Genomic DNA, 11,565 nt, shown 5'->3' on the forward strand with positions numbered 1-11,565 from the left:
AGCCTGGGCAGGTCAGCCTCTCAGCTGTGGAGTCACATCCAACCCGACACTGTTGAATGAACGGTCTTACGCAGACGTCTCGAAATACAATGGGGGGTAAGGAGAGCGTCCTATTGGCTGACGGTCTAATTTCAAAGACTAAATGAATGACCCCCCCAGTGATTAAAGCAAGACTTCAATTGCATAGCAGTTTGAGCCATGCCAGGTATTAGCTTAATTGTATAACCACATGCACTTTTCTTCTCTGTGGTTTTCCAAAATAAGCTCACAGTAAACGCTGAAATAGGGGTCTTCTTGCTATCCATCCATATTAGTCTTCTGATCCAAACTTTGGGGGGGGGGCATGCCTCCAGTTTGGATAAAAAGGGTCCCACAGAACCTGACAACTTGGTTCACCTTTACATGTCTTTCCATAGACTCAGTGGATTCTGGCTTACACTAGGCTAAATCACACTTAAGCACGTATTATACACAACAGCAGCAAAATGTCAAATGCAAACTGCTTTGTGGACAGGGGAAACATGGACCTGGGGAACTGACCAAGATGTTGTCATAGTCTTTTAATACAAAAAAAACAAGGTCCCTTTTTATTAAAAATGTTTACTGCAGTGAGTGTTTTCCAAGACTGGAAAATTCAAAGTTAATGTTTACAAAACATGTAAGTCGTTATAGTAACCTGAAGAGTTGTTTCTCACAAGTATGCCTAAAATGGGCAGCTTTATTATTCTTTCACAAATCATAAGCACGACTAAAAAAAAAGGGGGCCTGATTAATTCAAACAAGTAAATCCTGGCTGAAGTCTGCCACCCAGTGGATAATTTTAAAACTGAAAGGACTTCAGCATCATGTACTTACACAAGGGCACAAACAATGCAATGTAGCATTATATTTACTAAATACATGAGCCACAGAGAAAATATTTATGCCATGCATAAAAAGTTACTGTCACCTTGGTGTGGTTTAACCGCATAAGACACTTCATACAGACTTAATTTTAACACTCAAAGCAGAAAAAAAAACATTATTAAAAGGATGTCATACCCCTGATAGCATATTTTATTTACACTGTTTCTGGGCTTGGTACTGCCATTACAAAATATTAGTTTGCCTCTAAAAAGCTCATTTTGTGATAGCTATCAGCTGGTTTGACTGTACTCCACAGACAACGGAATATGGGAAGCTGACCCAATTATAAAATATCAATCCGGTGTTGTTCAGAAGGTCACTCCGTGGTGTGTGTGGGGTGCAAGAGGCTGGTAAGGGGGTGAGGTTCAGTCCAGCGTCACACCCTCCGGCAGCTCCACCACTACAGGGGCACACTCCTCAGGATCTGGCTCGAAATCCCAGCGGAACTTCTTGGTCAGGTGGGACTTGAACTTCTCTGCCCGTTTCCGCAGAGTGGCGTCAACATCGGGGCCAGCAGCAAACGAGAAGAACTCCTGCAATAGTGAGAGAAAGAGACACTTTGAGTGAAGGCAATCATATTCAGGACGTTATTCAAGCAATTTGAGTTTTTCTGCATGCACCAAACAGTCATGGATTGCCTAATTCAAGATTGCAGTCTTCCAATTAAGCACACACTAACAGCTGAAATGACTCAAACCACTGTGCAATGGGAAGGCAATAAGGAAAAAAAAAAAAAAAAAAAAAAAAAAATAGTGATAGTAAGTAGCGCAGTGGATTATTTTACAGATGTCTCATATCATTCGCTTATGGAGGCCTTGGTTCAAATGCAGATCAGACCACAAATAAAATGTTGTGATTGCATCTCGCCTTTCATGAACACTGCCTTGTACAAATGAAAGGCAGAGCCTCAGGCCTGGATGCATGGAGGGTTGTACCTGTAACGTGGAGGTGAGGAAATTGTCCTTAGAGACAATGTCTACGAAGAAGTCCGGTGGGATCTCCCCAAGCTGGTGGTACAGGACAGAGATGAGGTTCAGGTAGAGGCTGAGGTGCCTCTGCATGGCCTCCTCCGAGCGGCACAGCAGGTTCACAAGCTTCTGCCAGTGCTCGAAGCTCTCGTACACGTTCCCAATCAGGAAAGAGACAAAGGCAAACTGCAGCTCCCCTGCACAGACACACAGATAGAAAGGGAGAGGAGATCACTTCAACACAAACAGACATTTCAATTCGACCCAGTTGGAATGAACATTTAAACTTTTGAACAATATACACACACACTGACTAAAAATGTCAATAATTGCTGGGCTATGCCTCCCAGTTCTCCACTCACCCAGTATCTGCTGCGGATCTTGCTTGTAATAGCGGTCAATCACGCTCTGCAGGGCGTAGGTAAGGTCCATGCTGCACCGAGTGATCTGGGCAGGGGTGGCCCCTTCAGGGTAGTTCTGCTTGGGGATCTCAGAGAAGCGCATCTCTGTGCCGGGTCTCTGCTTCATCTTTGGCAGCCGCTCCAGCCCCTCCTGCATGCTGTGGCACTCGCTGTCGTAGGATGGCAGGTTCTGCTCCAGTCGGTCCTGGGTGTGCCTCAGGGCGAGCTCGGGTAGCACCTGGGCGAAGGCGCAGATCTTGCCACTCAGGGGCTGCAGACTGCGCACACCTTCTTCGGTCATGCGGTCAGTCAGCGAGACCCACTTGCGCAGCGTGCCGTAGGGATACGGCCCCAGGAAACGATCCAGGTCTCGCAGCCCGGCTCGGATGCGCTCCACTTCCTCCTCCTGAGAGTTGGAGAAGTCCAAGTCTTCCTCGGCCCCGTCCCACCGAGCCAGGCGGATGTCTCGGGGCTTGAGGTTGAGGAAGACCCCGGTGCGAGGCCCTACCTCCCCACCACAGTCAGGCCTGTTGGAAGCACTGTAGTGCAGAAAGTGGAGCCCCGGTGGGATCATCTTGACGCCACGGAAGCGTGGCCCCACTTGCCAGGTGTTGTAGTCGATGCCCAGCTCTGTGCCCTCAGGCACTCCCAGCAACACCAGCGTGGCCCCCTCCTCAAACAGCCCGAGGGCCAGCTCAGGGTCCATCTCCACCTCAGCCATGCCTCCTGATGCAAGACACACACACAACTGAAACACGGATGGAGGGCATATACTGTGCATCTAGGTTATTTCAGAAATTAAACAAAACTGAGACTTGGATCTGACAACCCAGTCTCTTAATTTAGGTCTCAAAACCTAAGATTTAAAAAAACAGTACTTTCAAAATGTTATAACCGTTAATCACTTAAAATAAAATGTATGAACATTGAGCAGGTTTCTCATCCCCCTCCAAGTTTAGCTGCAATACGTAACTCCATACCACGGTCTCAAATGTTTCCAGGACACACTCAAAATAATAAGCTTGACCTAACTAAGTAAAATCTATGCGGGAGTTCAAGGCATAAGGAAAGATTGGTGAATGCTTAGTGAATCCTGTGTTTAGTACGGTATGTGGGTAATATCTGTATCTATTTATTACACTTCCATTATTATGTGTAATAACTCGTTGTTGTTGTTATTTAATAATAATAATAATAACCTCGTAAACTGTACTCTAAATAAAATGAACAAGATTTAAATCAGATTTCCAAAATGATGCAGACCTAACACCAATAAATTACTCAAGACTCGAGTTTTACGTTTACTTTCACAGCCTTCTTTCATATTTTAAAATATATTCGTCAAACATTTGAAAAATGCTACGGTACTGTTCTGTAAGCCATAACACGCGTTACCTTCACTTCGCGATCTATGCAGACTCTTTCCCGTTCAAACGCTTCCCTGTTGCTTTCCTTTCTCCATGCCGAAGATAACGTCCTGTGCATCATTTCTGCCTGGTCCTTTGTTAGGGAAACAAAACTGCCGTACAAAGGTTCCCATTTACAATATTGCTGTTCTATCATATGAAATGATTTTGGCGCCACCTACTGCCCACAGTTTTTTATGACATTTTTATATAACAAGCAATCTATAATGCAAACATTTTCTCATATATAATTTTAACATTCATACATGTATAACTCTAAATCCCACAACCCACACACCTTCAGTGATCATTAATACATAATACTGTTAACTGTAAATCTGGAGAGAAGGAGGTTTAAGGTACAGTAACCATAACAACATGTTGTTAAATGTACCTGCATTTTGAAGTATATCTGTGTTTGATGTTGTCTTTATTTAAAATGTCTAACCCCCAAAACAATATCCCAATGTAGTCTATGCTATTATCACCCATTCTGTTCCTTAGAATTAATTAAATGAGAACTGATTTAAGTTAATCAATAATTATTGTAATTATTCTGTATTGGCAGGATTACAGAGTCACGTTTAGAAAGTAGGTTTCTAGCATTAGTAGGGTTGCCCAAAGTGAAACACCAGGACATTTTTCATTTCTTCATAACCCCCTCAATACAGTTTTAGTCCCACCTCCGTAAAGAGATAGGTCCCTTTTATTAACCGTCTCATTTCACTACATCTCCCTCCTTTATTTTTCCAAACATTGCAACAAATGCCACAAACATTGCCTAACTGGACCTTGGGGTAGATTGCCCTTGGTCTGGCAGCAACGACACCTCTGCCCCTGCAGTAGTTTGCTGTCTCTACTCTAACACCCTTCTCTGTAGTGCAGAGGTACCCTCACGATTCTTCCACTTGATGTTGTTCTTACTTCCAGCCTTGGTGTTTCAGGTGGTGGTGGTGAAGCTTTGGGAGAAGGTGGTTGGTTGGGGACTGTTATTGCTGGATCCTCAGGTTCAAGTATGTTATGTGGCTGTGAAGTTTCCTTTGGGATAAGTTGAAGGTGTCTCCGGTTTCTGCTGAAAAGTAACACCATCTTGTGTCTCCACTATGTATGACCCTGGTGTTGCATACTCCTTACAACAGCTGTTCTCCATCCCACTTCTCACACTGTGCCATATCATGGAGCCAAGAATTGTTTAACTTCTTTTATTCAAAACACAACATACAGAACACGTTTTCAGGCAGGCAGTGTATCACATGACTTCCGTCGCGATCATTATTACATTCCGGGTCATGACCCCCTCAATACAATTTTAGTCCCGCCTCCACAAAGAGATAGGTTCCTTTTATTAATAGTCTCATTTCACTACAGGGACTGACTTAAAAGACTCAATTGGGTGGTGGCACTTCCAAGATAACATATTTAAAAAAATAGCCATGGTCCAACAAGTTAAGCATAATCACAATTATTAAACACATATGGCTAGTTTCACAGACCCAGATTAGCACTAATCTTGGTTTACCTTACTTAAATTAACATTGGGTAGTCCAAGACTAGTGCTAGTCAGGGTCTGTGAAACCAGCCATTTATCAGAATTATTAAAAAAGTAATCCATAATTTTCTTTATATTATCTTTGTATAATACATTACTGTGCTATCAATCTGCTGAGCACACTGCTACAGTTTTGTACACATTTGTACTGTTTCTGACTGGGACAAAAATGAAGGCAGAAAACTGGCACAATCCCAGTTTTCCCAGGACACCGGGTAACCCTAAGCATCAGCTAGTAGAATTAAATTAATATCTTTTTTTTATTATTATTATTAACTAATATTGGTTTGGATAATTTTAAAATGAACCAATTATGGACTTTCACACTAATCATAACATACCAGTGTTCTGGTGTCAAGGTACATACCCAAGGCATTTGAATACATTTAGTTAATCTTATACAAAATAATAATAATAATAATAATAATAATAATAATAATAATAATAATAATAATACATTTTCACTCAACAGTATAAAAAAGAACCATGACACAAAGATAAGATTGTATTAGCTTATTTACTGTAGTGGCAAGGTGAAATATACAATACATTGGGTATGATCAGGATCATTATTGTACAATGTTGCATATAAATGACCATGGTCAAGTTAAAGCAACACACGAGAGCCCAGGAGAGATACCTGAAGGCTAGCTTAGCCCTAAAAGCTATTACAAACGGTATGTTATTCAACCGGCTATGTCCAGAGGGGTGAAGAACATGTTATTGCACTCCAACAAAGCACCGATGAAAAGAAATATCTTACAAATTTAGCAACATAAAATGTTTTAAAAATGAAAAACAACTCACATCTTACCAAGATCTGTGTGCCAGTTTTTTGTTGTCAGATATGAAACAGGCATGTCACTATATACGTGAACTCTGTTAAAAAAAATACCCTAGTGACAGACTGCCACATCATTGACTCACTGAATACTGAAACTAATAGAAAACAATGTTAAAAAAAGTATAAAACGGTTTCCAGTAGAATACCCTTCATTAGGTGGGTCAGTCTCACACTAAGGTGCAATGTTTATTCATGTTTTATTTGGTCGCACCGTCACAATTATTTACTGTACGATTCCCCCTTCTCTTGAACAGGGCAGGTTCGACAAGTAAATTACACAGTACTCATAAAGAATTAAGTGACCGCTTTATTGGGATCTATTGGAATACTTATCAGGCCCATTAGGAAAGATTTAAAAGTGCAGTCTGACTGAGCATTTGTCAGGCACCTTTAAAGAACGATAACTGTCCCAGTCAGGAACTACTCAACATGCAGTCAAACCCGACCTGTAAGGGAAGAAGAGAGCTGCAGAGGATTTTGACATCTCGAAGGTAAGCATAGCAAAGTACAGTACAGCATACTAAATCACAGATACGCACTGTTAAGCTTGCTATAAACTGTGGATAACCATGATAAACGCGCACAATGAGCAAGGGAAATGCACGAAGAACAACCGGCAATTTTGCAGTGCAATTCATCATGGGATGTCTGCATTTAATAGGCCTAAATCAAGCATGTGCACAGATTACAAACACAGATTATAAAAAGATAAAGACACGCTATTGTACACAGTTTCTAATACCTCCCCTTCTGCTGTTCACTCGGTCTAGCCAGTGCTGACACCTCAGTACCTCAGATATACCAAGTCCAATCCCAGGTCTCGCTTCTTCTTAGCGTTGGGGATGCATAGTGTCTAATTTTGCCCAACAGAGCACCAGAGTCTCAATGGTTTTTGACAAGTCCTTCTTAAATCTCCTTATGCTTCTCTGACTCTTCAAGTTTCTCTGTGTACATCTGGAGTCCTTTTGTTGTCTCTTTTTCTGTTTGTAAAGATAAACAAGGTACTTTTGATTATGTAAAAATAAGACCAGTTTTACAAAGGACCAGTGCACAGTTCTAAAGGGAATAAAAAGCTACTGCAAAAGACTAGGTGTTTAATCAAGGTTGTGTAAACCACAATGCTATTTGTACCATAGTTTGTAAAAACTGTTAATGTTACAAGTAACGTGGACAGCAGGGCTCAAAGGTGTTCCTTACTAGTTTTGTAACATTATGGGCTAGATCTTTACCATTACAATTCTAAAATGAGTAAAAGACAACATAAGACTACTTGCAAAGACCTAAGTTACAAGTCTTGGTGGTTTATATCTGGTTTGGGGAAAAAATATGCTAATGCCGATTTGGAGTAAATAGCTTTGAGACTTGAATCCTACCAGTTATATTAGTTAAAGATCTTGATAACTCTGACCATAGCTGTCTGTGTGAGACAGTGATTGACTTTTCCACCAGATCTACACTATACTAAATACACAATACTATACTATAGTAGGCTTTACAACAGTACACTATACTATAAGGTATTAGGACGGCAAACGACTGTGTGTGTGGGTTACACTGGCACGAGTAGAGGCTGAAAGCTGAGGTCTGTTTACAGAGTGCAGCTATAACCCACACACAGATGCCCGCAGTCCTATATATATCTATTTTGAATTGCTTTATTATTAATATACAAGTTAAATACCCAGCTATGTTTATTTAGTCCATCGTCATTGAAAAAGAGGGAAAAGGTTGATGAAGAGAATACTGTTAAGTAGGCTGAGGTTCTCGGACGATTGTGATGTCACCGTTTTGAATGGACTTTCTAATTCAATGAAATAGGTAGGATTATTTTTTTATTTTTTTATTTTTTTTAGCAGGGCACGTCAACCTTGCGCACACAGAGAACACGGCACTGCTGATGTCATGAATAGGGGGTCTCCGTGGTGTGGCATGGAATACAGAAGGAACAGCGTGCTCTCTGATTGGCTGAAAGCTCCTGAGCAGTCCACGGTGTACAACTTACAGAATATCTCATTTACACCTTGCCTAGTCCGAGTCATTTTTTAACTGAAGCACATACTGTATAACATGACACTGAAATCTGGCATCAAACTGCCTAATGCAACTTACCTTATTCATTTTCTTGCAGTGCTGGTTGATAGCAGATTCAATCTGCATTGTTGTTTTACGCACAGCTTCTTTGATGCCATTCATTTTATTTACTCTGACCTGACACTTGAGTAAAAGGGTCATTTTGTATATTGATTGCAGAATCTTGTATTCCTAAAAAAATATAGGGAACATGACAAAAAGAAAGTTTACAGACATCTAGGACAGATAACTCCATGGCAGACCAAACCAGTTTCGCTATGCCCATTTATTATATTTGTATGACCACCTGTGATATAATCTACCTTAGTGAATGTTCCGGTGCAGTATGGGAGCAACAAACATCACTTAAGTTTGTTGCTAGTGTTCTTGCTTTAAATTGTTCTTCTGAAAATGTGACTCTGCCTCATGTTTTCAAAACAAATATTAAACAACCCAATTGTTTTATTTTTCTTGTTTTCGAAACATTACATTAATCTTTCCACATGGAGGAAAAGTTAAGTGGCACGCTTGAAATAGGCACATATATAAAGGAAACAGAAACATCATTACCTTATCAGACTGGCAAGAATTTCCCAGATTCCTGTTTTTGTTTGAATATTCAAGTCCTGTGAGATTCTGAAAAAAAGGTCACAAATTTAAATAGCAGTATTCTATGAACAAACTGTTCCACACCGCTAACTCTACACATGCTCACTGCACAGAAACAGGAAACAGTCTGTATGTACGGTAGGAGAACAATTGGCATTTTGCCATTAAAATGGATGTCACAACAACCTAGATCTTTTTTTAATTGTAATGACAAATGTAAAAAAAAAAAGGCCACAGAACTTTTGTTTCAGTATATCATCTGGAAACATTCTACCCTCCTGCATGTAACAGTAAAATGCTTTTGTATTTGGACAGTCTGTCAGTAGCTTTGTTTCAATGAGATTGGGTTGTACCTACCAGGCTCTTGATGTCCTGGAAGATGACCACTTTATAATCTTTGAGGATCTCTGAAATGTTGCACTTGCTTTTGCTGTCAGAGCTTTGCGGATACAACGCTGTTACCAATAAGAAGATACAGATCGCAGGCCTGGGGACAAACTAGAAGACGACACTGGGATAACTAACAAGAACGTATCAACAGTACTTATGTCACTGCACAAGACTTATATCACTGACCATCAAGCCTGATTCGCACCAGCCAGCAAAGTGATAGAGGCTGAATCCTCATTAAACTGAGGCAGCAAGACTGTCGCTTTTCACCACAGTAGATTACAATAATTCGGCACTTTGCCATGCTTTTCCTTTGCATTTGTTCTTACCAGTAATACCACGATACCATGACTGTTTCAAACAGGGCAAAGACACTATTAAATGTATTGTACTACCGCAACAGGCGCATTGGCTGGAAACGCATTTATTTTCATTTGATTCTAGGTTCATTCAAACACGCAGCCCTGCAAGTTTGAGACTACATGTATTCGTCCCCTCAAATTTACAGCACTGACTGCACGCGCAATGCACATTCAAGGACTAAAGCCAGATAAGGTTTTAAAAACTGTGAATGTGAACTTTGTGTGTCAAAATTAGTTCATTTTTAAATGTCTTACATATTTGTGCTAGGTGAGATCGACATATCAAGAAAATGTTTTTATTTTTATTTATTTTTTTATTTTAACGAAATGATTTGCGTTAAAGTGTACTGTTAAATTAAAACCTATAAATAATATATTTACACATATAAGTGCTCTGAAATAACATTGAAAACAACTTCCTTTTAAAATCCTGGTATACAGTGACGTAAGGGTTAAATAAAAGTCAGATGCCATCTACAGCGTTCTGTTAATGAATCTGCTAATACGTACTTTGTAGCATTGGGATGGCAAATTCAAATGGTTAATGTAATGTAATGGGGTTTAATGACGCGGTGTACTGTGCAGGCTATATAGGCATATTGGGACTGTAGCACTCAATTACAGGTTAAAGAAACGCCGTGAAAGACGCAACGCCCTACAATAATTAGGTGCAGACTTGAGGTGACTATAAGTTGTTTTTTTTTTATTTATTTTGTTTTATAGTAACTAAGCCACAGGGGCCTCATGCAATTGCATGCGCTAGTGAGTGGACGAGCCTACCACTGTGCTGTCTAACGCCACATCTCGTGAACCCATTCGCAGAAACTCTGAAATCAGCTAAACTAAAACATAACGCTTTTATCATAATACTTTCCATGAGTAGAACAGAAATAAACTCTTCATGACTAAGATAATGCACTTTTAACTTCCCATTTAGAAAACCTACACATGTTGCAAATGCGCACAAACACGCCATGTAAAAGTACAATCTTACTCCACGTAAAGCATTTAGCAAATACGTCATACTATTTAATATATCATTTCCATAAACATTAGCAATTTTAAAAGGAAGGAGCATAGTGACCGAGGCGTTCTTACCTACCATTTATCATTGCCTATCGGATGATCCTCAGATTTGTGAATCCCATTTGTTACGCAGCCACAGCAGCAGTGGTCGCTCATGGTCAAACGTTTCTTTCAGATGCCGACAGTCTGCATCAAACCACTTACACATAGGCTACATATCCCTTCTTTTAAGAAAGCACCGAGTTTTCTCTGGGTAAGGTGTGGAGTATTCCCACAGATTTACCAAAAGCCTGAATGTGTGCAGTAGGATCTCCAATGCGCTGAAACTTGTGCCATACTGCTGGAATTCAAAGCGGGGTCTCAGCTTTCTCACTTCGCCCCTTGGTGGTGGGCTTCTCTTCGCGCAGTTCCAGTCTGATCAAGTTATGCAAACTTCCGCGATCAATCAGCATGCTTTCGGTTTCGTTAAAAAAAAAAAAAAAAGAAGTTCTTTGTTTTTAATAAATATGACATCTGTCAATGCAGCTAGACCTTGGCAAACTGCCTGCCATCTCCACGATTATCAGCTTTCCCGTTTAAGACTTTACATAAACTCTTAAGAGCTCTAGGACTGTCATATACAACATTGCTTTGACAAAAGTATATCAGTAGTATTTTATGGTGCTTTTAGAAGGCATGCATGTGTACACACGAACACTGTGTTTAATATTTGATCTGGTAGAGCACATTTTATTGCAGTGTTTAGCCACTTCAAGTGACCTTCTAAACGGTATAGACAATGTCAACCCAGGGGACTTTAAAAAGACCTGAAAAATGAAACAAGGACCAAGGATCACAAATGGAGATTAGAAAAAGGGGCATTCAGAACAGAAAATAGGAGGCACTTTTTTACACAGAGAATTGTGAGGGTCTGGAACCAACTCCCCAGTAATGTTGTTGAAGCCGACACCCTTGGACCCTTCAAGAAGCTGCTTGATGAGATTCAGGGATCAATAAGCTACTAAAAACCAAACAACCAAGATGGACTGAATGGC

General features: G+C 40.4%; 2 protein-coding genes across 3 annotated transcripts; both read right to left on the bottom strand.

Moving 5' to 3' along the window:
- Positions 1-545: 545 nt before the first annotated feature.
- On the bottom strand, positions 546-3,789 carry LOC131702116 (protein AAR2 homolog). The gene is made up of 4 exons (XM_059004088.1): positions 3,671-3,789; positions 2,237-3,001; positions 1,842-2,071; positions 546-1,439 (listed from the first exon to the last, which is right to left on the bottom strand). Exons 2-4 carry the CDS (start codon positions 2,994-2,996, stop codon positions 1,272-1,274), a joined length of 1,158 nt encoding a protein of 385 aa, XP_058860071.1. The 5' UTR covers positions 2,997-3,001; positions 3,671-3,789; the 3' UTR covers positions 546-1,271.
- A 1,939-nt stretch (positions 3,790-5,728) lies between these two features.
- LOC131702117 (uncharacterized protein C20orf204-like) lies at positions 5,729-10,948 on the bottom strand. Of its 2 annotated transcripts, none has more exons than XR_009309288.1 (5): positions 10,604-10,948; positions 9,111-9,251; positions 8,715-8,780; positions 8,184-8,336; positions 5,729-7,054 (listed from the first exon to the last, which is right to left on the bottom strand). XR_009309288.1 is itself a non-coding variant. In XM_059004089.1 (5 exons), the coding sequence occupies exons 1-5, from the start codon at positions 10,608-10,610 to the stop codon at positions 6,905-6,907; spliced, it is 513 nt and encodes a 170-aa protein (XP_058860072.1). In that variant the 5' UTR covers positions 10,611-10,948; the 3' UTR covers positions 5,729-6,904. The 2 variants fall into 2 exon arrangements, 1 of the variants encoding a protein (XP_058860072.1); XM_059004089.1 differs by having other exon boundaries at positions 10,608-10,948.
- Positions 10,949-11,565: the final 617 nt, after the last annotated feature.

Source organism: Acipenser ruthenus, chromosome 29 (assembly GCF_902713425.1).
Source record: "Acipenser ruthenus chromosome 29, fAciRut3.2 maternal haplotype, whole genome shotgun sequence".
In the NCBI taxonomy this organism is placed as follows: Eukaryota; Metazoa; Chordata; class Actinopteri; order Acipenseriformes; family Acipenseridae; genus Acipenser; species Acipenser ruthenus.

Bases quoted from the DNA above. Each gene is read 5' to 3' on its own strand.
- LOC131702116 (XM_059004088.1), bottom strand. From the start codon at position 2,996: ATGGCTGAGGTGGAGATGGACCCTGAGCTGGCCCTCGGGCTGTTTGAG. The intron at 2,072-2,236 runs GTGAGTGGAGAA...GTGTCTGTGCAG, and splicing joins AGATCCGCAGCAGATACTGG to GGGAGCTGCAGTTTGCCTTT. The intron at 1,440-1,841 runs GTACAACCCTCC...TCACTATTGCAG, and splicing joins TCCTCACCTCCACGTTACAG to GAGTTCTTCTCGTTTGCTGC.
- LOC131702117 (XM_059004089.1), bottom strand. The intron at 8,781-9,110 runs GTAGGTACAACC...CCTTTTTTTCAG, and splicing joins TCCAGGACATCAAGAGCCTG to AATCTCACAGGACTTGAATA. The intron at 8,337-8,714 runs GTAATGATGTTT...ATATTTTTTTAG, and splicing joins ATTCTTGCCAGTCTGATAAG to GAATACAAGATTCTGCAATC.